The sequence below is a fragment of the Podarcis filfolensis genome (genome assembly GCF_964270895.1).
Source record: "Podarcis filfolensis genome assembly, chromosome: 1".
Classification (NCBI taxonomy): domain Eukaryota; kingdom Metazoa; phylum Chordata; class Lepidosauria; order Squamata; family Lacertidae; genus Podarcis; species Podarcis filfolensis.
The window spans coordinates 77058810-77081007 of record NC_139604.1 but is presented as its reverse complement, the minus strand read 5'-3'; the positions used below and the strand labels follow the sequence as shown (position 1 = coordinate 77081007).

The 22198-nt window shown below is 39.3% G+C and overlaps 1 protein-coding gene across 2 annotated transcripts in view; it reads left to right on the top strand.

The window, feature by feature from the left end:
• The window catches only part of PRMT3 (protein arginine methyltransferase 3), a 60652-nt gene that overhangs the window by 16908 nt on the left and 21546 nt on the right, over nt 1-22198 (top strand). For both annotated transcript variants that reach the window (XR_014544456.1, XM_083598904.1), the window contains exons 9-12: nt 1327-1448; nt 3107-3206; nt 9816-9894; nt 18672-18859. Coding sequence is in view for 1 of the 2 variants with exons in the window: in XM_083598904.1 (XP_083455030.1) it covers nt 1327-1448; nt 3107-3206; nt 9816-9894; nt 18672-18859 (489 nt within the window). In the remaining variant the exon portion in view is untranslated. The remainder of the gene's footprint in view (nt 1-1326; nt 1449-3106; nt 3207-9815; nt 9895-18671; nt 18860-22198) is intronic.

Below are 22198 nucleotides of genomic sequence, written 5' to 3'. Positions count from 1 at the left end.
TTAATTACAGACCTGTAAATGGCACCACTGGAATACAGTCAGAGCCCTCCATCAGATGTTGGCAGTCTGAATAATTATCTGGTGGCTGAACACTTGTGTGTCCAGTTATCTGGGCATCTGTCTTGTATCCCCACCCCCCATGCTCACCAGCTCAGCTTATTTTCAAATGAATATAGGTGGGTGTTCTGTAGGAGGAATTCAGTGATGCACTCTTCTAATCGTTTCATCAGCGCAAGCATTTCTCTTTTGCCAGGCAGAACAATCCTCCCTCTCCTACATGTTATTCTGGGGGTTCTTCTGGCTCTCCAGAGCATATTTGGGGGAGGCACATGGGAGGGAGTAAATCCCATTGCACTAGCAGGAGCCCTTACATTGGTTTCTCCTAATGTGCCAGGTTAGTTGAATTTAGGCCTGTGTGTGCACATGCACATACATATGTATGATACACAGACATGTTAACTCAGTATTGGACTACATATTCTACATAGATGGCTTGAATTTGTCATAGGAATGATATGCTTTATTGTACTGTCCCAGTATGTTGGACAAGTAACATTCTTACCTAGCTGCACTGTGGTGCTGGTATTGCTGATTTTGAATGTTTTGGAATTGCAACGAGATTTCAGAGGCACCATAAGTATATTATTTGCCTGAGGGTTGTGTGGGTTCAACCTGTGAGACATTGAGATGTGTTTTTTGAATATTGTTTTATGCCAAGTTGTTCAGATTTCTCAGTATAGCTTGCGACACTCTGCAAAAATTGTTTCAATAGCTGCATGCGACCTGTGTGGCAGGAAGTGAAGAACCTGTAGATGTCTGAATGTTGCTACACTAAAATTCCCATTATCCCTGACTGCTGTCCGTGCTGGTTGGGGCTAATGGGAGTTGGGAGTCGACTTGGAGGAGGACAGCTTCTCTATCTCTGTTATGAGGTGCACAGTGGATGCTCGGGTTGCGAATGTAATCCGGGCGGGAGGCACGTTCGCAACCTGCAGCGCATGTCTACGCGTGCACAGGTCACAATTCGGCGTTTCTGCACATGCGCAAAGGGCAATTTAGCGCTTCTGCGTGAGCGCCAAAACCCAGAAGTAACCCATTCTGGTACTTCCGGGTTCAGCGCGGTGCGCAACCCAAAAACACACAACCTAGAGTATCTGTAATCCAAGGTATGACTGTATTTTTTGCTCTCCTGAGAATTTAATCCATTGTGTTTCTTACTTACTTTTTACTGGAAACTTGCAAACTTTCACAAATAGGTTTTGCGGCTGCATTATAATGGCTTTGTAGCATTGCCACACTAATTCTTTCTTTCTTTTTTTCTGTTAGATTGTCCTGGATGTTGGTTGTGGAACTGGAATCCTTTCCATGTTTGCTGCCAAAGCAGGTGCAAAGAAGGTGATAGGAGTAGACCAGTCTGAAATTATCTATCAAGCTATGGACATCATTAGGTAAGAGAATTTTAGAAACTTGAATTCCCTGCGTTAATATTCTTCACTATGTACGCACCCATTTTTGGGTGCCCATCTGCATTTAAGAGTGTGGCACTTTATATTTTTAAGTAACAGTAGTTGTCCCCTGTACATTGCCTGGCTTACTGGCAAGGGATGCTGTTGCATAGTTCACTTTCTGTACTGTCAGCAAAGCCTTTATTTAAATTCACCACAAAGTCACGGGCAGCAAATTATGGGATCCAGGGACATGGCCCAATGTTTAGGAGCCTCTAGCGCTCACTGTTAATGAGGACAGGAAAACAATATTTGCACCTAAAGTGGCAAAACAGCTGCCTTTCACAACATTGCAATTAGATTTCAACCCTGTTTTTATATTGCTTGTATTCTATACCCACTTTGGGATATTGTAAAGACCTTGGTAAATAAACTCATATCTGGACATCTGATTTGGTGTATTTCTAGCTCTTAAGGTGCAAGATGTAGAAAGTACTACCATTGCAGTTAAGGCAATTAATTTTTTCAGATCCTGCTCAAATTGGCGGGTTTGAGCACGTTACATGATGTGTGCAATACCTCTATCATGGAACTGCAGTTTCTACAAAGCGCAGTTATCTAGGCTTATCCTTTTTCTGAAGTGCTGCAGGCAGCTGTTGCATTAAGAAACTGCCATTTGGACTCATTTTTTATTCCTTCATTACGGAGTACAGGAAGACCTTGCTACACTTTGTATCTGAGATAATTATGAAAATACCTGTCAGCGTGACAGTTTTGGAGTTGTTTGATTTGCATGCCATGGTAGGGGCAAAAGTGGGTTTAAAAGAACTAATCTTATGACAGTGATGAATGATTTCTAGGAGTACCCAGTGAACAGTTGCTCTGAGGTTACATCTGCTGATCGTAAAATTGTTTCATTTGTCTCTAATTCACATTAAAACAATTTGTAAGAGTCTTGTTACATACCTTCAGAGTAGCTGTCACAACCACCCATTTTGAATACATAGTATGCATTCAGACGATCTTATCTTGGCTTAAGTTGAGATATATGAGTGCACCTTCCATGCCCCCATTGAATCACCACGCTTTCCCTATTGTGTTCGTGAGTGAACAAGCCCAGAAGTATTCAATCCATAGTGGGAAACTATGGTTAATGGCTTCAGAGCAAGCCACAATATGAAGCCATTGTTAAATTATTTTCATATCCTGGCTTGTTCCAGGGCTGTTGGCCATGATTTTCTTGTTCAAACTGAGGATTTCCTGGAATGTCTGCCTATGCTGAGAAGTGATTGGCAGTGAAGGTTGGTCAGTCCCCATTGATCAGTAATCGTCACCAGAGGCCAAAGTGTCTTGAGTGCCGCCATGAATGTACTTTAATTTACATGGCGGGCAGAGACTGGGTTCATAGTTCTGCATGTACAGTCCCCCTAGGTGCTGTATCATTGTTCATTTCTGCGATGCCCTATGTCATTGGCTATGTGTAAAATAAATCATTTTGATATCTCACGTAGTAAAAAGTCCATTGCTAAATTCCTGAGCATCATCACTGCCATTTCCCCCCCTCATCATTCTTTTGTGGGTCTGTTAGGGTAATGCTATTGTTGGAGCACTTGTGAATCTTGACTAGAAGGCGTGTAACATTCTTGACATTGTGCTTGCAGACTCAATGGACTGGGAGATACTATTTCTTTGATCAAAGGAAGAATTGAAGAAGTTGATTTGCCCGTTGACAAAGTGGATGTTGTCATATCCGAGTGGATGGTGAGTGCACAAATATGTTCTCTTAGATTTTATCAGCAATACTTGATCTGATTTTAGTGACCTTTGTCACTGTGTGTTTAAATTATATATATTGTCAGATGTTTTGGCATTATGTGTGGGTATGCCAAGGGGAGGGCATTACTGTGGAGGCAGTAATGCTTCTGAATGCCAGGAGGCAAGAGTACTCTTCTGCTCTTTTCCTGCCTGGTCACTGTGAAAATAGGATGCTGGACCAGATAAGCCACTGGCTTCATGCAGCAAAATAGTCTTATGTTCTTAATGAACAGCCAATATTTTAATTGTCTGTTCATACGTGTTCAGCTTCTACTTATACAAATTAGCCTGAGAAACTGATGCAAATTATGCGTGATTTTTTGTGTGTGCAAACAATCCAGGAAGTGTGGCTTTGTGGACCCACACACAAATTCATGTTCTAGAGCTTTCTATTAACATGACATGACAGTGTATCTTTCAAAATGCTGCATTTCCATAATACAACGGGTAATGCAGTATAAAAGGAACACTTGAAACCAGGACAGAAGCGCTGTGATTGGGGTGGGGTGGATACCAAATTGCATCATAGTTGTTCCGTATAACTTTCTTGTTTGAACAGCCTGATAATTATAATTGTGATGGCATATACATCTGGAAAAACTTCTCTGAAATAGAAATAGTCGGTGAGTGTTAGAAAAGAAGTCTTGCTATTTTTATAGATATGTTTGTGCATCAGATCAGCTTCTCTAATGGTATTGCAGCATGGACATTTGAGACTTGCATAAAGCCAAATATCCTTGGGGAAATAGAGAAGACTTGTGGTAGCAGGCAATGTTCTGATCCATTTATTTGAGGAAGATGTTCCTTCAAAACAGTGGAATGAAGTGGTGCATCATAATGAAAAGGTCAGAAGTATTTTTTTGTGGAGGTGTGTGGAGAAGATCTACTTGCTGCCTTCTTCAAACTTAAAAGTGAATGAATGAATAGTCACTTGCCAGCAAATGTATTTATGTTTCTTGGATGGCTAGCAGCCCCGTGATGATAAATATTGTAGGCTGATTCCATTTTTCATACCATACATAATTTATGGAAGTCTAATAAAAACGTACGTGACCTACTTTAAAACCTAACATCTTTTGAAGAAACTGTTGATATACTCCAGTAGAGCTTTCCTGCAGAAATTTAGGGAATAAGGCTGCTTTATGAACATAAGATTCTGTGTTGTAACAACATTGGACTGGAATAGACACCTGCTTATGTATTTTATTATTAACTGTTTCACTTCTGTGCTATTCTAGCTCTTCTGTTTTACTTAAATACTCCCGTTGCACACTTGTACTTGAATATACATCCTTTGTTTGCTGGCAAGATCTCAGTGATTGTGTTCAGATGTACTGCTAAATGTTGGTTTAGCGCTATCCTCCTCTCTAGTTCATGCACTCTCTCTACCCTCAGGGCCAAGAGGAGAAGTTTGGAAGCTTTTGCTATTTTAGCTAACTACAGCCTGTTACCTCCAAACCAGAAAACGTTTAACACTGTGATTGGTCTCATAACCCATGGTTTGAAGCAGGCTTCTTCAGAAATTGACCACAGTTGGTTTTGAACTTTGTTTTCTGGTTTGAAGGAAGCAACAAGCCATAGCTAAGCAAAATCTGAACTTTTCCGAACCGTACTGGCAAGAGTTCAGGAACCTTGAAAGGAGGAAAGACTTACATAGCACTAAACTATGGTATAGATTTTTTTCTATCTTGGTGCTAACAGAGGTACTTTAAATATCTTAAGTTACTTGTACTGTATGTGAGAATCTATACAACATGAACCTTGTTGGATGAAATCCTTTCCACAATTATTTGGGAATTAAAGGTAAAGAGACCCCTGACCATTGGGTCCAGTCGTGGCCAACTCTGGGGTTGCGGCACTCATCTTGCTTTATTGGCCAAGGGAGCCGGTGTACCACTTCCTGGTCATGTGGCCAGCATGACTAAGCCGCTTCTGGCGAACCAGAGCAGCACACGGAAACGCTATTTACCTTCCCGCCGGAGCAGTACCTATTTATCTACTTGCACTTTGACGTGCTTTCGAACTGCTAGGTTGGCAGGAGCAGGGACCGAGCAACGGGAGTTCACCCCGTCGCGGGGATTCAAACCGCCGACCTTCTGATCGGCAAGCCCTAGGCTCTGTGGTTTAACCCACAGCGCCACCGGCGTAATCCTATTTGGGAATTAGTCCTGTTGGAAATAGGACTTTTTACATGCAAAGGATTGTACTGTTAAGCAGCCATGTTAGCAAATGAAGAATAATGTTAAAAATCTGCTGCTTTTAGAATACACTGCAACAATACTGTTAGGAAGACAGATATGAAATGATTGGGGCTAATATTGTAGCAAGTTTCAAAGGCTTTACTCGTGCACTAGAATGGCATTTAGAAGCGCTTAGAAGCATGTGTCAGTGTTTACACACAATGCGTATATTTTTGTGCTAGTTGGAAGCTAAGAAATGTGTCTTGGGTATTGTTCATATTGCAGGAGCAGTGGACTATATATCTTAGGTGAGCAGGCTTTGTGAACAAGGCTGCTTTGCATGCAGTCAGAATTGTGCTTCTGTTCCCTCGAGGTACAGAATTTTAAGAGGTAATGCTGTTTTACAGTAATTAGGGTAATTCTACATTCAGTAGTTAACTGAAATGAGAACGGCTGTGCAATATGCTGGTGCTAGTTTTTCTGAACATTCATTTTATCAGTTGAGGGGGATGATTCCATGTGTATGTACACCTGGGAGGAAGCTTTTCAGCACAGGCTTCACATTTCACCCCATGTTTAGTTTCCTTAAATGTTCCTACTGGAAATAATGAGTGCAGATAGCAGAACAAGCAGAATGCCTTAGGGTTATGGGCTGATTTCCCCCCCCCCCCAATTATCATGCTAGTCTGGAAAGGGGAGACTTTACCTTTGGAAGCATGTTGTAGAATCTAGGACAGTTTGCACCTATGTTTGATGCATCTCTCAGGAGGGCATAGAGCTGGCAGTGTCCAGGACTATTGTCATATTTGAGGTAGACCTCCTCAAGCAAGTTTTCCAGTGGCAAAGGGGTAGGCAGTGCCAGGCAGCAACAGCGATGGGCAGTGGCACTTCTCCATCCTCTTGGTACACCTTCAGTCCAGCCTGACAACGAGAACTACTGTATAAGTCATAAGAACATAACCAAAGACCTGCTGGATCAGATGAAATGAAAGCTACCCATATGAATCAGCATAGCTACTCTATGCAGGGATTAACTGATTTTTGGGACATGGACTTGGGTCTGGAGGAGATTGGAGTTCTGGGGGCCTTTGGATTTCGAGGAATTTTGAAACATGTCATGAAACATCTTATAGACCTCAGCTTCAACCATGGAAATTTGGCTGACCTGCCTGGAAGGAATAAAAGCATTGTTAGGTTGGAGTCTTCCCGAGATCTGCTCTTTGGCATTAAAGAATATGAAGAAGACCTGCAGAAGGGACCTGGAAAAGAGTTAAGAGCCTCGGACATAAGATCTCCAGGTTGATGGACTATATGGAATTGACGGAAAGGACTGGCAGAATCCGAAACCAGGGAGAGGAGATGGTGGAAGAAGATTAGAGAATTTAAAGTTTATATATAGAAATACTTTAAAATTAATGAATGATAGAAAAATGGTGGAAAGAAATTTTCTGACCTTAGCAGAAATGTTATAAGGAGTTAAGCATATATAAGTATTTTAGTTTTAATGATAAAAATATGTCAAGATATTTATAATATGACAGAAAATAGAGAAAGATGGAAAGGATTTGCTGAAACAATTAATAGAAGTGGAATACAAAAAGGGAGGTGAGAGGAAGTCGAGGAAACAAGGGAATGAAAGATAGAGTATGGAAAAGGTGTGATGTATGTTTTTAAATGGTTTTTGTTTTGTTTAGGGTTAAGGTGGGTTAGGGTTTTGCTTAGTTTAGTTTAATGTGTTTAGGTTGTGTTTTGTATTGTTTATATATTGTATTGTATTGTTTTTTTCTTTATTTGTTTTTTCTCTTTTGTCTTTTTTCTTTTTCTTTTCCTTTTCTGTAAACTTTAAAAGTAATAAATATTATTTTTTTAAAAAAAAACAAAACAATTTTGCCTATTGTGTCTTTTATGACATGAGCTTTCATTTGAAGCAAGAGGCTTTCCTTCCTTGACAAAAAGTCAAATTGGGCACAGTAACCTTTTTTCCCACCAGCCAGGACAGTCTAATTTGATTTAAATTTTCCTGCTTCTTGATGTAGAACAATTTATAACTACAGGAATACGCCTCAAACAATCCTTTTTATTGCTTACAATAGTGTGCTTCTATAAAGAGAAAATGATTTCCTCCTTTTAGTTCATCTGATTGGATGATATTCTGCTAAGTCATACTTCATAACTTACATCCATAGATTTCATTGGCTCTACTGGAATAGGAATGAGTTGAATATCACCCAGAGTGAACATGTCAATTGCATGCCATGGTTTTGCTGCTCACCTAAGTCATTAATATTCTGCTCACATATCTGTGCAGTACAGAACCCTTTGCTGTAATTAATTTTGAAGGTGCTAATGCGAGGTTTTTATTTTTTAAAAAATCCTGAACCTTGTCAGTGTAGAAGAAGGAGAGTCCCTGAGTATCATAGGAGAAAATGTCAGGTATAATTCTCTTTCCAGATGGCACCCCTACAGGTGAGGCAGCAGCCTGTGAAATTACATTCTAAATTATACCAGAGATGAGCACCACACATAGAGCAATGCATTCAGAGATTAGTAATAAATGACTTGATTCAATATGAGGGATAGTTTGTTAGTGAGATGCAAGGATGTGATATTTCATGAGAAGTAAAACTTGCAGGACCAAATGCCAGTGAGAAAACACAATGTTTATTGAAAACCAGCATAGCAGTAGTTTGACTCACCTTTTCATACAGCACATGACAGCATAAAAACATTGTGTTGCAGCCAGTAGTGGTTTTAGGCTAGTGGGTAAAGAAGATCAGTAGGTGATCTGAGAGGCCAAAAATATATGTGGTGGGAGAGATGGCGGTTCATTACTCCTGCCATAGATTATAACAATAAAAGTCAGAATCAATTAAAAAAAAATGAGCAACAAAAGATCTCTCAATGCAATAGCCGCAAAACCTCAGTCATTTAACCAATTAAAGATCATTTGCGCTTGTGTACATTCTTGCTGGGTTGGATAAAGTGAAGCACATTTGGTCAAAAATCCTAATTTTGCATATATGCTCACATAGTCTGAACTGATGGTGACTGACCAGGAATGAGACCTTGGAAATGAAGAGGATAGCTTCATGAAGATGTAGATGTGGATCATTAGGAAATTCAATCATTAGGGATTGAAAATAAAATAGCCAAGACCAATGCCATTACACAAACCTATGGTGTAAATAAGTTCTGATCACCGCACCTGAAAATCATAGAATAATAGAGTTGGCAGGGATCCTGGGGGTCATCTAGTCCAACTCCCTGCAATGCAGGAATCTCAACATGCCGTCTCCCATCCAATATAATACCATACCAACCCCTGCTTAGCTTTGCCAATGTGCAAGCAGATTTATTGCTGCACCGAGTGAGTACTGTAGAGCTGAAAAGGGTTTAGAAAAGGACAACGAAAATGATCAAGGAATGGTTTGAATAACTCCCCTACAACATTCGGGGCTCTTTCGTTTAAAGAAAAAATGTTTTTTGTGGGGGAACACAGGAAACATGATCAGAGGGATTTAAGATGATGCCTGGCAAGTAGATAGGGATAACTTTTTCTTTCACTCCCATGATCCTGGAACTCTGGGACATTCAATGATGCTGATTATCTGAATATTCAGTGTGCAGTTAAACTATGGAATTTGCTTCCACGAGAGGCAGTGGTTGCCCAATGGCTTTAAAAGAGGATTAGATAAATTCATTCCTACTGATGGCTGTGTTCTATCTCCACTTTTAGAGCCGCTATGCCTCTGAATGCTAGCTCAGTTGTTGGGAAGAGCACCGTTGCACACAGGTCCTGCTTCCAGGCTTCCCACAGGCGATCTGGTTGGCCACTGTAAGAACAGAATGCTGGACTAGATGAGCCTTTGGTCTCATCCAGCAGGGCTGTTCTTACACTAGCTGAGGGCTAGTGTTGGCTCTATGCAGCAAGTAATTCTTTCTGACAGCATAAACATCGTGCACACTCACAGTCCTCTGACCTGCCACTTTGAAGGGAACAAGAGGGAACATATACTGAGCCTCTGTTCTGCAAAGGCAGGGATCTCTTCAGAGACCTACAATTTTACTGCAATTTGGATTGTGGATGGGGAAACCTACACTAACGGCAATAGTAGTGGGAATTTATTTCACAACACTGTGTATTGCACAGCACTAACTGTTAAAGTGCTTGTGGAAGTAATTGTTAAATTACAGCAGGCATCTGCAGTAGAGAGAGAACAGAATAACTTTTGAAGGATCCTCCAGTACTTGTGCTTTGAAAAACAAATTTTAAACTGAAAAATGTATTCAAACATGGAACCTGATTAAATTGATACGTAGCACTGTCTTCTTTTCATTGTGGTGCTTTTTTCTCTCCTTCCTCTCATTTTCCCAGGGTTATTTCCTTCTTTTTGAGTCAATGCTGGATTCTGTCATTTATGCAAGGGACAAGTACCTGGCAAAAGGAGGCTCAGGTTAGTTCTAGAATTCTAATAAATAATCAAGCTCTGGGGAAACCTAAAAGATTTAGATTCTGCTATGCATGACTAAGAAAGTTCTTACCTGCGATGAAAAATGTTTCCATTAGCGGAAGCTCCAAGGCATTCATTTCATAGTATGGGTAATACAAAAGCATTAATGGGATACTTGGGCCTTAAACGAAATAGCATTTTCAAGAGCACTTTGACTTCTTCAAGATATTGAAGTATAAACCTTGAAAGTTTATTTTTAAAAATCAGTAAATAGCATGGCAATAAGGTAGTCAGAAACTGAGCATTGAAATAGCTGCATTTATCTAACTCAGCTGGGTAGCTAACTAATCTGGCTAATTTCTAAAGGTTCATTAATATACTGGCTATTCTGAGCATGTAATGTTAAACCCTGGTTTAGCACTCCTCCCATACATTAGGGAGGAGGAGTTTGGCAGTGTTTGTTTCACTTTTACTGAAGCTTGGCTTGTGATTGACTGAACCAGTATACCTCTGAATACCAGTTGTGGGTAGGGAGAGCTCTGTTGCACAAAGTGCTGGACTAGAAGAAACTTTGGCCTGATCCAGCCTGGTTTTATTTCTAAAACCAACTCTAGTAATTTCAAACCATGGTTTATGAAGCTGCCATGTTAAATTTGCCAGAGTTCATTCTAAACTAGGATCCCTGGTTCAAGCATAACAAGTGAAACTAAACTCATACAAAGCCTAGTCTTCTGAACACGTGAGAGAGAGTGTCAGGAGTATAATGTATGCAATCTCTATACTTAGGTTTTGCTCATAGCAGCTCATCCACAGGACACTAAACTGTGCTTTTGGCATTGCATGTAGATGCAGCTACTGTATGACTACAGAAGCCCACTTTGCCTTTGAAAGGATGACACCATTTACCATGTTGACTAGTTGCCTGGGTTAAGAAAGAATTAGAGGAGTACTAGAGATCTCATGCTTGGTAATCTGCTTTGGTTATCTTTTCCATTCATAAAACAGTCTTGTGTGCCTTAAAAGTGCCACATAATACTCTTGTTGCTCTTGCTGTGAGAGGCTAACACTGTGACCCCTCTGGAAGTTCACTTGTTTGAATAAAGACCCGATTTTCCTTCTGTGGTGTATTCAAGGAAGTGGGAACCAGAGATGATTGTATGGTGTGGTGTTGCTGTTTTATGTATCTCTTTAATTCTGGGTTTGTGTTTACCTTTTTATGCCACCCTGGAAATGGAAAGATGAATTAATACATACATATGCAGGGTTTTTGTTCTAAATTGCACATTGCTACAGAATCACCTGCCATAGTCATATAATAAATTTGATAAATTATAGAAACCTAGGCATGCCACTCTGTAGCAGTGGTAATCTATGGGTGTTCAAATATATTTCTTCCCTTCTAGTTTTTAGAGTCCCATGCATTCATCACATTTTATTTTACACTAGTCTTTTTTTCATTGCCTAATATGCAGGCTTTTATGAAATTGAAATCTGAGTATATTTTACATTTTGTTCTTTTTTCCTGTACACTTCTCCAGAACTCCAAAAAACTGTTTCTTAGAAAACCAGTCTCTGTAGCAATGATAAAAAGTGATCAACATTGGCAGTGCTTGTTTCATGCTGCAAAACCACTGGCTAGCTTTCTCTTCCTAGTTTATCTATAGAAACTGTTCTAAACAAGCTGAAATTCTGACCTGTGAGTTTCTCCTTTGAAATGCCTACATTCTCTACTGCTGTTTCAACTGTTCTTCTCCATGACTAGGTCAAGGACTCAGGCAGAATTTTGTGCCCTTTCAAGTTGGAGCAAACACCTGTTTGAGTTGTTTCTTGGTGGGAAATTGGTTTCATATTAGAGACCTGATAAGCACTTAGATGAGACGCGGGTGGCGCTGTGGGTTAAACCACAGAGCCTAGGACTTGCTAATCAGAAAGTCGGCGGTTCGAATCCCCGCAACGGGATGAGCTGCCGTTGCTGTACCTGCTCCTGCAAACCTAGCAGTTCGAAAGCACGTCAAAGTGCAAGTAGATAAATAGGTACCGCTCCGGCGGGAAGGTAAACGGCGTTTCCCTGCGCTGCTCTGGTTCGCCAGAAGCGGCTTAGTCCTGCTGGCCACATGACCCAGAAGCTGTACGCCGGCTCCCTCAGCCAGTAAAGCGAGATGAGCGCCACAACCCCAGAGTCGGCCACAACTGAACCTAATGGTTTTACCTTTTTAAGCACTTGGATATAGTTTGGCCCAAACCAAAACCCGCTTCATATGTATTTTCATTCCTTCTTCCTGCTTATAGAGTTAGATTGTGGAACATCTAATTCTGACTTTCTGCAATAGAAATTGTTGAGTCATCTGTGCTCACTGATCCACCTACTAGCAATGTGCACAGCTGGATGGCTTAATTAAAAATAGTGCTTAGCCAGGGGAAATATTTTCAAGGCAGACTGCAGCATTTAAAGCATCCTGGGAATTTGGACCTTTGCCCATCTTGTAGTATTATAAAGCTGCCAAATATTGCTGCTTCATGTTTTATATTTGGCATGTCTCTGTCCAAAATAATAAGAGAGTTGCTCTTTTACTCTACTGTCAAACCATGGGAAATATTAGTGGGGAAAGCACTGTGTCTGTAACTAAGCGCAGAGGGGAAATAGTAATTTGAGTTGCTTGAGAGAAACGTGGATGGTACAACAGGTTGAGGTTCAATAAAATTGAATTATTTTCTACAGCCTGCTTGCTTTTCCTCTTGGGTGAATATATAGTTTGCATATATAGTTTCGCAGAACCTGAAGAAAACAATCCTTACTCGAGCTGCAAATGGTACAGCTGTGCATTTTTAAGCTTTTCCACCTCCAGTTCTTAGCACTAAGCACTAAGCCAGTGCAGCCAGGAAATTATCATATTGTCTAAGACAGGATTAGGCAACTGGCAGCTTAAGAAGCAAATCTGGCATTTTGTAGTGGTGGTGTCGTTTCACAGCCCCAATGGGTTGTTCCTGTTTGTCTGTCAGTGGAGCTGTAGGAGGAGGAGGTGGTAGACATCAAGTTGCATTCACAGAGGACTTAGATTGAGTGTGTGCTGCTGTTCTGTGTCCTCTCTCTGTTCTTCTACTTTCCAAGCAGGCAAGTGCTTTAGGGAGGGGAATGTTGCTGGGCCAGCATAATGAAGGTTATCTCTGTCCCCTTCTTCATAGTTAGCTGCCAATGCAGTGTAGAATGATGTAAATTGGTTGGTAAGAACTATGTTCCCTCTTCTAGTGAGCTGAAAAACTGTTTGTTTTTCTGTTCAGTAGAAATCTAAGAATAGTGGAATGGATGAGAATTCACTACCATGGATTCACTTGACACAGGAGCTGTCTCTTTTGAGTATAGTCTGGGTATTACTGATTGTCTGGCAGGATATTTGTGAGCTGTTATTGATATAGGTTAATTAGAAATGATATTGCCGATGTCTCTGTATTTGATGCAACAAATTTTATGACTGCATTTTTGGATTATACAGATGCTTGTGATGCATAGTGTGATATGAGTCAACAGAATTTCTATACAGGGAATTAATAGATTTAATAGAATTTGTTAGAGATGTCAAAAAAACAGGAAAGAAGGCCTGTTGGTTTATAGTAAAGCAGGACTTCCAAGAAATCCATTATCCTAAGTTACTAAGAAAGCGGTTGACTGGTTTTAGGAAGTCACTTGAGTTGAAGTAGTTTCCTGTAGCGAAGAGGGAAATGGTAGCAGATCTTTGGGAAAGGATAAGTAAATACACTATGGATTGATAATGTAATAGATGCGTAATATCCCATTACTTTTGAACCAGTGGCTTGTACTGAATACTAACGTTGACATAAAAAAAAATCAAATGACATTCAGGTATGGCTAGAAAACAGTTCTTCGCTGCCAGACCTTCAATTTTATTATGAGGCGGTTTGTTTGTGTTGGCTAAGGGAATGGATTGTATTGAAAAATGGTCACATTTTAGATTTGGAAGGCCATGATATTAAATTCAGCTGGCATGCATGTCTTTGGCATGGGAAAGCTAAAATCTATAAGAGTTATGTGAACCATATTATTAGGAGGAATTTGTACAGAGTGGGGGAAATATTAAAACCTTTTAGAAGGAAAAACACTCCTATGGTTATTGCCAACTGCAGCAATTACAATCAAGAGCATCAACATGGATAGACAGTGGGCATCCTATAGATACTTGCTAGATTTCACAGGGAATGAACCCAGATTGAAACCTATGGAAGAACTAAGGAGCCATGTTACTGATTGGTTACAGTATTATCAACTTTATATGTTTAAATTAGATAAGAAAAAAATTTTTAGACCAAAGCTCACAATTTGAAAGAGTTATTGCAGAATAAGGAAAAACTATTGTCTAAAATGTACAAACTTTTATTGGAATGGGAAACAAAAGACGAGCTGGTTAAAGCCTCAATGACCCACTGGGCAATTGATATAGGGTATAATATAGAACTAAACCTCTGGGAGAATCTTTGGCAGAAAGAGTTGAAATTCACAGCATGCTACATGTTGGAAGAGAACTACAAGAAAATGATTCATAGATGGTATCCAACCACAAGTAGACTAATATGTATAAATTGGAATTGGATGTGTGTTGGAAATGTAAAGAAATAGAAGGAACTTTTTTCATATGTGGTGGGCATGCAAAATAGTTAAAGAATATTGGGAAATGATATATAATGAGATCGGGGAAAATGTTTAAAACAAGGTTCCCCCCCCAAACCAGAGGCATTCTTGTTAGGAATGGTGCAGACAGAGGTGCCCAGGTCTCAGAAAAACTTAGTTATGTATGCAACAATGGCGGCTCAGATCTTGTTAGAACCAAAATGGAAGGTGAGGGAGGTGCCTAGTAAGAAAGATTGGCAACTTAAGATGTTAGAATATGTAGAGTTATCAAGTCTAACAAGTGAAATAAGAGAGCAAGAAGAACAGATATTTAAAGAGGAGTGGAATTTTTTGCTGAGTATGTAGAAAATACGTACACAGTTGAAAACGTTCACAGTATTATGGTAAATTCAACAGTATAATATATTGCAGTGGGAGATAAGATTGGAGAACTTAATTAGATGGATATACAATATATGCAGGAAAGGTGGTAAATTAAAAGAACCTTGGAAGGGGAGAGAGGGAAGTCATTGAATGTATGGTTATGATGAAAGATTTTCATTTTGAAATGCATAATCTGAAAATGTAATAAAAATTATTTTAGAAAGAAAACAGTTCTTCACTTTGGGGACAGAAAAGATTGATGAGTGAAAATAGATGTTAAGGGCTTAATATTTATACTCCTTTCTCACTCCCAATGCAATACATTAGCCTGATAGTCCAGTTCATTTAGCAGTATTTTAAACAGAGCTCTTACACCTTCAGGCACTTGTATCTGATGCTCTAATGCCAACTAGTTTAGAAGGTTAATGGAGGCTTTATAGATGGTTTCATTTGTTCCTCTATAAATCAGCCAGCAGGTGGGGTTGAAACAGCAGAACGTCCACAGTAGATGCAATTTACTTTTGCATCATGTGTAGCAACAGACCGATAATTCTGTCAGACACCATTGAGATAAAAATATGCTACATTAATTTTAGGGTGGAACTTTTTCAAGAGTTAGACTAGAGGTCCAGTAACCTCCTTGCCTGATGGAAGGAAAGATGGAGATTTATAAGGAATATGCTTTGATATAGTCTAGTGCAGGTTATTATAATCCATGGGATTTGACACGACAACAGTGTATGTGTGTGTGTAACCTGATTAATGGGAGTGGTACTGGCATGGCTTCTTTTTATTTTTGTTATTGTTAGTCATTAATGGCCTTCCATATATCTGGGGCATGTACAAAATATAATAAAAACTAAAAGCAAGTAAAACACAAAAAGGTGTATCACTTTTAAAAAATAAAAAGCTTTTCTTCATTGCCCTTTAATTTCTGTATCTCATTTCTGTTCTCCAAGACATAAGCATAGACTACCTTCAAACTGAAAAGAAAGGAAGAAATGCCTAGAAACTTCTCAAATGGTCAATGTGCCCAAAATGGTGAAAGTTCTGCCAAAACAGAATATGTTGGGGCTGGGGAACATGATACTCAAAATTACCTAGCTGTCAGATATACATGCATTTATCAACTTTCCTTGTTCAATACAATGCCACTAGCTTAACTGTACAGCTCATTTAGCTCATTTAAATAGGACACTTCCTCCTTTGGGCAGTTGTAGCTCGTGAGCTATTTTGCCAACTAGTTTAAAACAGTTGTTCACAGTACCTTTCATCATAGTGTTTCATATATTCCAGAGAAGTTAAAAGTTTACATTGCACCTTTGGGGTAAAATAGATACTGCAACCTTGAGTGTACAAGCTGTAAGAATATTTAGGTTTCATTTATGCTTGGAAGGTACAGCAGATGTGTGCAACTTTATTAAGGCCCCAGAACAAAGAAAAGTATCAATACTTACCACCTGTGTTTCTGTGATCATCTTTTTGTTACCGCTTTAACTTAGCCAAGTGCTAATCATTTATTCCAGCCATAGTTTCATTTGACTTAACTTTGTTGTCACAGTGTGGGCTAATGGTTGGTTGCTGTGTCATCTTCTACCTCAAGCTTTCCAAAAGCCTGATCCCTAAAATAGGGGGCTTTCAGGCTGGAGCTAAAAGTATTATATGAGAAAGGTGATTGGTTATATTTGCTTTTCCACCTTCAAATGATAATCATTTACAACTATGCCTCTAGCCCTGCAGTTACTACGATCGTACCCTTTTAATGTCCTTACATTTGTGAGGCATTGCTGAGGGATAAAAGATTTCCCATCTTGCTTTGCTCCCCGTGTGAGCTGTTACTAATGACAAATGATTTGGGAGCAGTGAGTCGAGAAGGACACAGATGACAAACCTATGAATTTCTAAAGTGCGCTTCTCTAAGAGATGTCTGATCAGCAGTTTAATATTACGTGTGGTGAGAAATAATTCAATCAGATTAAAAACTAAGTAATGGAATATGTATGAAATAAAAGGTTCTTGCATGGGAGTGGTTTTACTTTTGTAAGTAGCATGGGGTTTAAAGAAACCAAAAGGACCCATCACGGAAGTGGATTATTCAAAATATATTGGCTCCTTTTCCTATTGTGTTTTTAGATGGGTAAGATAAATAATAATTTTAATACTTCTTAGGCAGGAACTTTTCTGCTAAAGACAATTTTTTTAAAAGCAAGCTTTTCATGGAAGCATTGTAAAACCATAATGATCATCTAAATAATGGCCTGAATGCCATAAGCCACAAGCAGAGAAAGCTCCATGCCTACTGCTGAACTGAATTCTGAAAGTTGGCTGTCAAGTAAGACGTGAGTTGATGAATGGGTGGACCTAGTGGTAGTGTTAAAGCAGGATCACCAACCTCTTACAAAATGGGGCATACTGGGCTGCACTTAAAAGGGTGGGAATTGGGAAAAGGTGAGATATCTCCCATGTTGTGCTAATAGAACTGCCTCAGCTCACATAAATAAATGAAAACATCTAGTGTTTCTATTGGACGTTAATTTCATAGTGTTATGTTTTTCTTCACTTTATGCTTGCAAAGTACTTACTTTAAAAGAGTATTCTTTAATTTAATTTAATAAGCTTCACAATTCAAAACAAGAAGTGCTGGTGTAAGTTTTCTGTGACTAATGTGTTTCTTGGTCAGGAGCATTAAGGGCACAGGCCAGATCACAGCTTCTGAGCATGCTTATTGTGGTCTGATTCGTACCCTTAATGCTCTGTTTGGCTTTGTGACCCAGGGACGCGTTGGCCGCAGTGGGCATGTATTGGGGCAGAGTTTGGTTGCTTTACTTTTGAACAACTGCTATTTAAGTAGCCTTGCATCTGAATAAAATTGTTTAGTGTAGCTGCTGAACAAGAAACACAAAGAAATTCTGGCGCATATGTTTAATTGGTGCTTGCATACCTTTTGGTCCACTCCACTTGCCTGTTGCATTTTAATTTTTGTAACTAGCCTTCAGTTTCATGTCTCTTTTAAAAGCTGTATATACAAAGAACAACAGAAGTAAACTCATCCTAGTTCAGGTTTTTACACATACAAAGCAGCACATCATCTGATAGGCTTCATTTGTTTGGTCATTATGTTATCTAAAATATGAATGTTATAAAAGGGTGGTATATTTGTTAGACATTGCCCTGCTTTTTGGAATTTTTCATTGCTAGGAAGCTTACAATATAAATCAGATAAAATGCATCACTCCATTACCTTCCTCTGCTAATGTGGTGAGACATTTCTGGTGCTACTTAGCGAGTTTTCCTGCGTTCCCCTGCTTACCAAATACAGCACTGTCATTTTGGAAAGAGATTGTTGACTTAACAGTGCTTTGTCTACTGTAGCACAGAGATACTGCTGATATTCCAGGAACAAGCCTAATATATAGCAAGGGAAGACCTAAAATAAAAAATAAAAAAAAATCAGCAATATTGACTGAAACAGCAGTCAGTATACTCCGTGTGCCCATTTGTGTGTCAGCTGTCATGTATGCAGAGCCATTGATCTGTCTCAGGTTCTGCTTATCACCACTTCCCCCAGTTGTTGCCATGCCGTTGTTTCTACCAAGACAACGAATCCTATGAAATGGATTTTTTAAAAATAGGTTTTTCCTCAAAACAGTAGATTTGTCTGTTTCTGCTTGTGGTAAATTTCCTTGTATATTTCAAATTAAAGTCAATGCTAAGATAAAAGGGAACGTGTACCATTGTTTGTTGTCAATAAATTATTTGCAACATCTCTTTGCAGTGTATCCTGACATCTGCACCATCAGCCTGGTGGCTGTCAGTGACCTCAAGAAGCATGCAGACAGATTAGCTTTCTGGGATGATGTGTATGGCTTCAACATGTCCTGCATGAAGAAGGCTGTCATTCCAGAAGCTGTTGTGGAAGTGTTAGATCCAGGCACGCTTATATCTGAAGCTTGTGTCATCAAGGTACTGTACCAAATAATGTAAATTTCTAGAAAAGAATGTATAATTGTTAACACAGTGCAAGCTGTTCTTACATATAATATGTTTTGTTTCCCCCTAGCCATTCAGTGTTAATAAATTATGGAGTCCGTGATACTAATATTTTGGAATTTGTGCACATCTTTATGGATTTTGCAGCCTTCTCATGGTAGTTTTTCTCTCTTCTTTCCCACCACAAAACTAATAAAGAGAGAAATAAAATAAGGAGGTGTGATGGCTACCTGCCCATTGTTCATTCAACATCTATATGTCAAAAGTGATGTGCAGTTCTCTGTTGGTTCCATCTGGAACCTGTTAAATCTCTCAAGAGGCTGTCTTTAAAACTTAACTCCAATTTCTGCTTGTCTCCCCATCTTTTATTTTCTCCACCTGGCCATGCTCTGTCTCTGGTATGCTTAATTGTAGGCTTTGGAACTGCATTAATTATATTGTAATTAATTATGCTATAATTATTAGTTATATTGTTTGCTAAAATCCTTGAATATTTGCATATTCAGTGTTATGAACGAAGTCTGAGTGCTAAAGAGTATTTTCTTTCCATTTATTACACCTTTCCTCAAAGGACTTCAGAGTGACATACATAATTTTTCCTCACAATACCCTGAGAGTTGGACTGGGCTTAGAGGCAATGACTGACTGATCTGAACCCTGGTCTTCAGGTCCTAGTGCAACACTAACAAGTACACTACACCATTAATGGTAGAAGAAACGAGATGATTGGTTAAGAAGTATGTTGCTTTCCATGTAAACATATATTGTATCACCTCTGTAAAATATTAGAGAAAATCACACAAACATTGCTGCATGTACCACTTAGGTGTGCTTAACTGAAGCAATTGGGGGAAAGTTCCTTTCTAATCCCCTCCTCTTTCTAACTATTATCTGAAAAGGCAATCTTATATTTTCATAAGAACAGCATTGTTGCTGTGTGAAATTGAATGCATTCAATTCTCTGATAATGTACAACCCTAGACTAACGGCCTCAAGTTTCCCCCTCCCATCTAGAGCACAATAGGCTACGTTCCTCTTAAAAAGAGAGAATATTTATTACACAAAATTATTCAACCACAATTTTAATTTGTAACACCTCCCTCTAAATGTTGTACAGTGGTACCTTGGTTCTCAAACTTAATCCATTCTGGAAGTCCATTCCAAAACCAAGGTGCACTTTCCCACAGAAAGTAATGCAAAATGGATTAATCCGTTCCAGACTTTTAAAAACAACCCCTAAAACAGCAATTTAACATGAATTTTGCTATCTAACGACACAATTGATCCATAAAATGAAAGCAGTAAACAATGTACTGCAGTCACACAATCAATCAATCAGTAGCTGAACTGGGTTCCACACGGTCGCAAAAACGAAACAAAAAAGCTGCAAAAACAAAAATGCAAAATAAATAGGAAAAACAGACAGCGTAATACTAAAAACGTAATACTCAATACCTCAGCGTAATACTCAAAACGAAAGTGTGGCACTCAAAACAGAGCACATTCAGCTTCTGAAAAAAGTTCGCAAACCGGAACACTTACTTCCGGGTTTGCAGTGTTTGGGTTCCAAGTTGTTTGAGTACCAAGGTGTTTGAGAACCAAGGTACCACTGTATAGTAGCCCTCATTGCCTTAAATTTGTTCCTGGAGAAAAATAGGGATCCTGTAGTTCAGGCTCCCTGTGCATCTTTAACAGATTTAAAAGAGTGACAAGCCTGTTTTGGTTATGACTACTTTGAGATGCTGTTGTTGCTTAACAACCTACTTTTACAGGCTGGAAAATAATTGCTTGAGTGGAATTGATAGATAAAACTTCCAAATAAGACTTTAAATGTTGACTATCCATTTTTCTGTATAACATGTAGTAAAATTAATGAATTCACTAAGAATGTCATCCTGAGTAAACAACCAAAATCAATAATTGTTCCATAATGCTGATGATTTTCAGATATTGAGGAAATTATAAAAATGTACCTAGTTAATCATATGATGACTAAGAATGTATATGTTTCACCTCTGAATCTGGCATTTATTACCCTGAGTAATGGTTTTGTCATACTCCACTCAGCCTCATGAAAATCTGACAGCTTCTGTGTCAGATTTTGACTTTTGTGTATTTTAAAGGGATTTCTTTTCTGTAAGACGAGCAGTTACTAATAGTCCTATTCAGTAACCTCTTTGTTTAGAAAAATCACATCCCAGTTTCAAGAATTTCTCATAAGGCATCAAAAATAATATAAAGTTGAGCAAACATATAGCAGTAATGTATTAAATGTTCCAGAGTAACACAGAAAATCATGCAAAATAGTCATAGATGTAATAGTGTGAACCAGCAACTGATAAAACATACAGCTAGCCCAAAATGACTGAGGTAGTCAATAGTAGGAAACAAGCCCATATATGAGCCTTTCTTTTAAAAAATATGCAAGCCTTCAGACATTTCCAAGAACTCTGTAGTGTTGTGACCTGACAGTCCAGTTGGCAATGAATTCCATAGCCGTGGGGCTGCCACGGAGAATGCTGTCAGCTTTGTAGCCACTGGATTTCACCACTCCTGATGGTGGACAAACAAGAATGGCTGAGCAACAGAAGGTGTTTAAATGTCCCTCATTGGCTGACATGATTATGACACCATAGCTCTGCAGTATTCCTTTGTTTGCCATTTCCAAGGTTAGTAAAATGATGGAGTTGCCTTTCATATCCCTACCATTATCCAGGATATGGAACATACATTATATTTGCATATTATTCAGTTGGCCAAGAAGGGTTAAAGAAATTGCAGACAAATGTACCAATTTTGATTTTTAACAAAAGAAGGTGTGTGTGTGTGTGTGTGTGTGTGTGAGAGAGAGAGAGAGAGAGAGAGAGAGAGAGAGAGAGATAGATATGTCCAGTCATAAAAGGACTTGTGAGTCCTGCTGGGAGCCCAGCTGCTGTTCACGAGTCTTTTTCAAATAAAACAAGTATCCAAATAAAAGGATGGGTATCCAACAAATAGGGGACGAAGGTGGCGCTGTGGGTTAAACCACAGAGCCTAGGACTTGCTGATCAGAAGGTCGGTGGTTCAAATCCCCGCGATGGGGTGAGCTGCCGTTGCTCAGTCCCTGCTCCTGTCAACCTAGCAGTTCGAAAGCACATCAAAGTGCAAGTAGATAAATAGGTACCGCTCTGGTGGGAAGGTAAACGGCGTTTCCGTGCGCTGCTCTGGTTTGCCAGAAGCGGCTTAGTCATGCTGGCCACATGACCCGGAAGCTGTATGGCGGCTCCCTCGGCCAATAAAGTGAGATGAGCACCACAACCCCAGAGTCGGCCA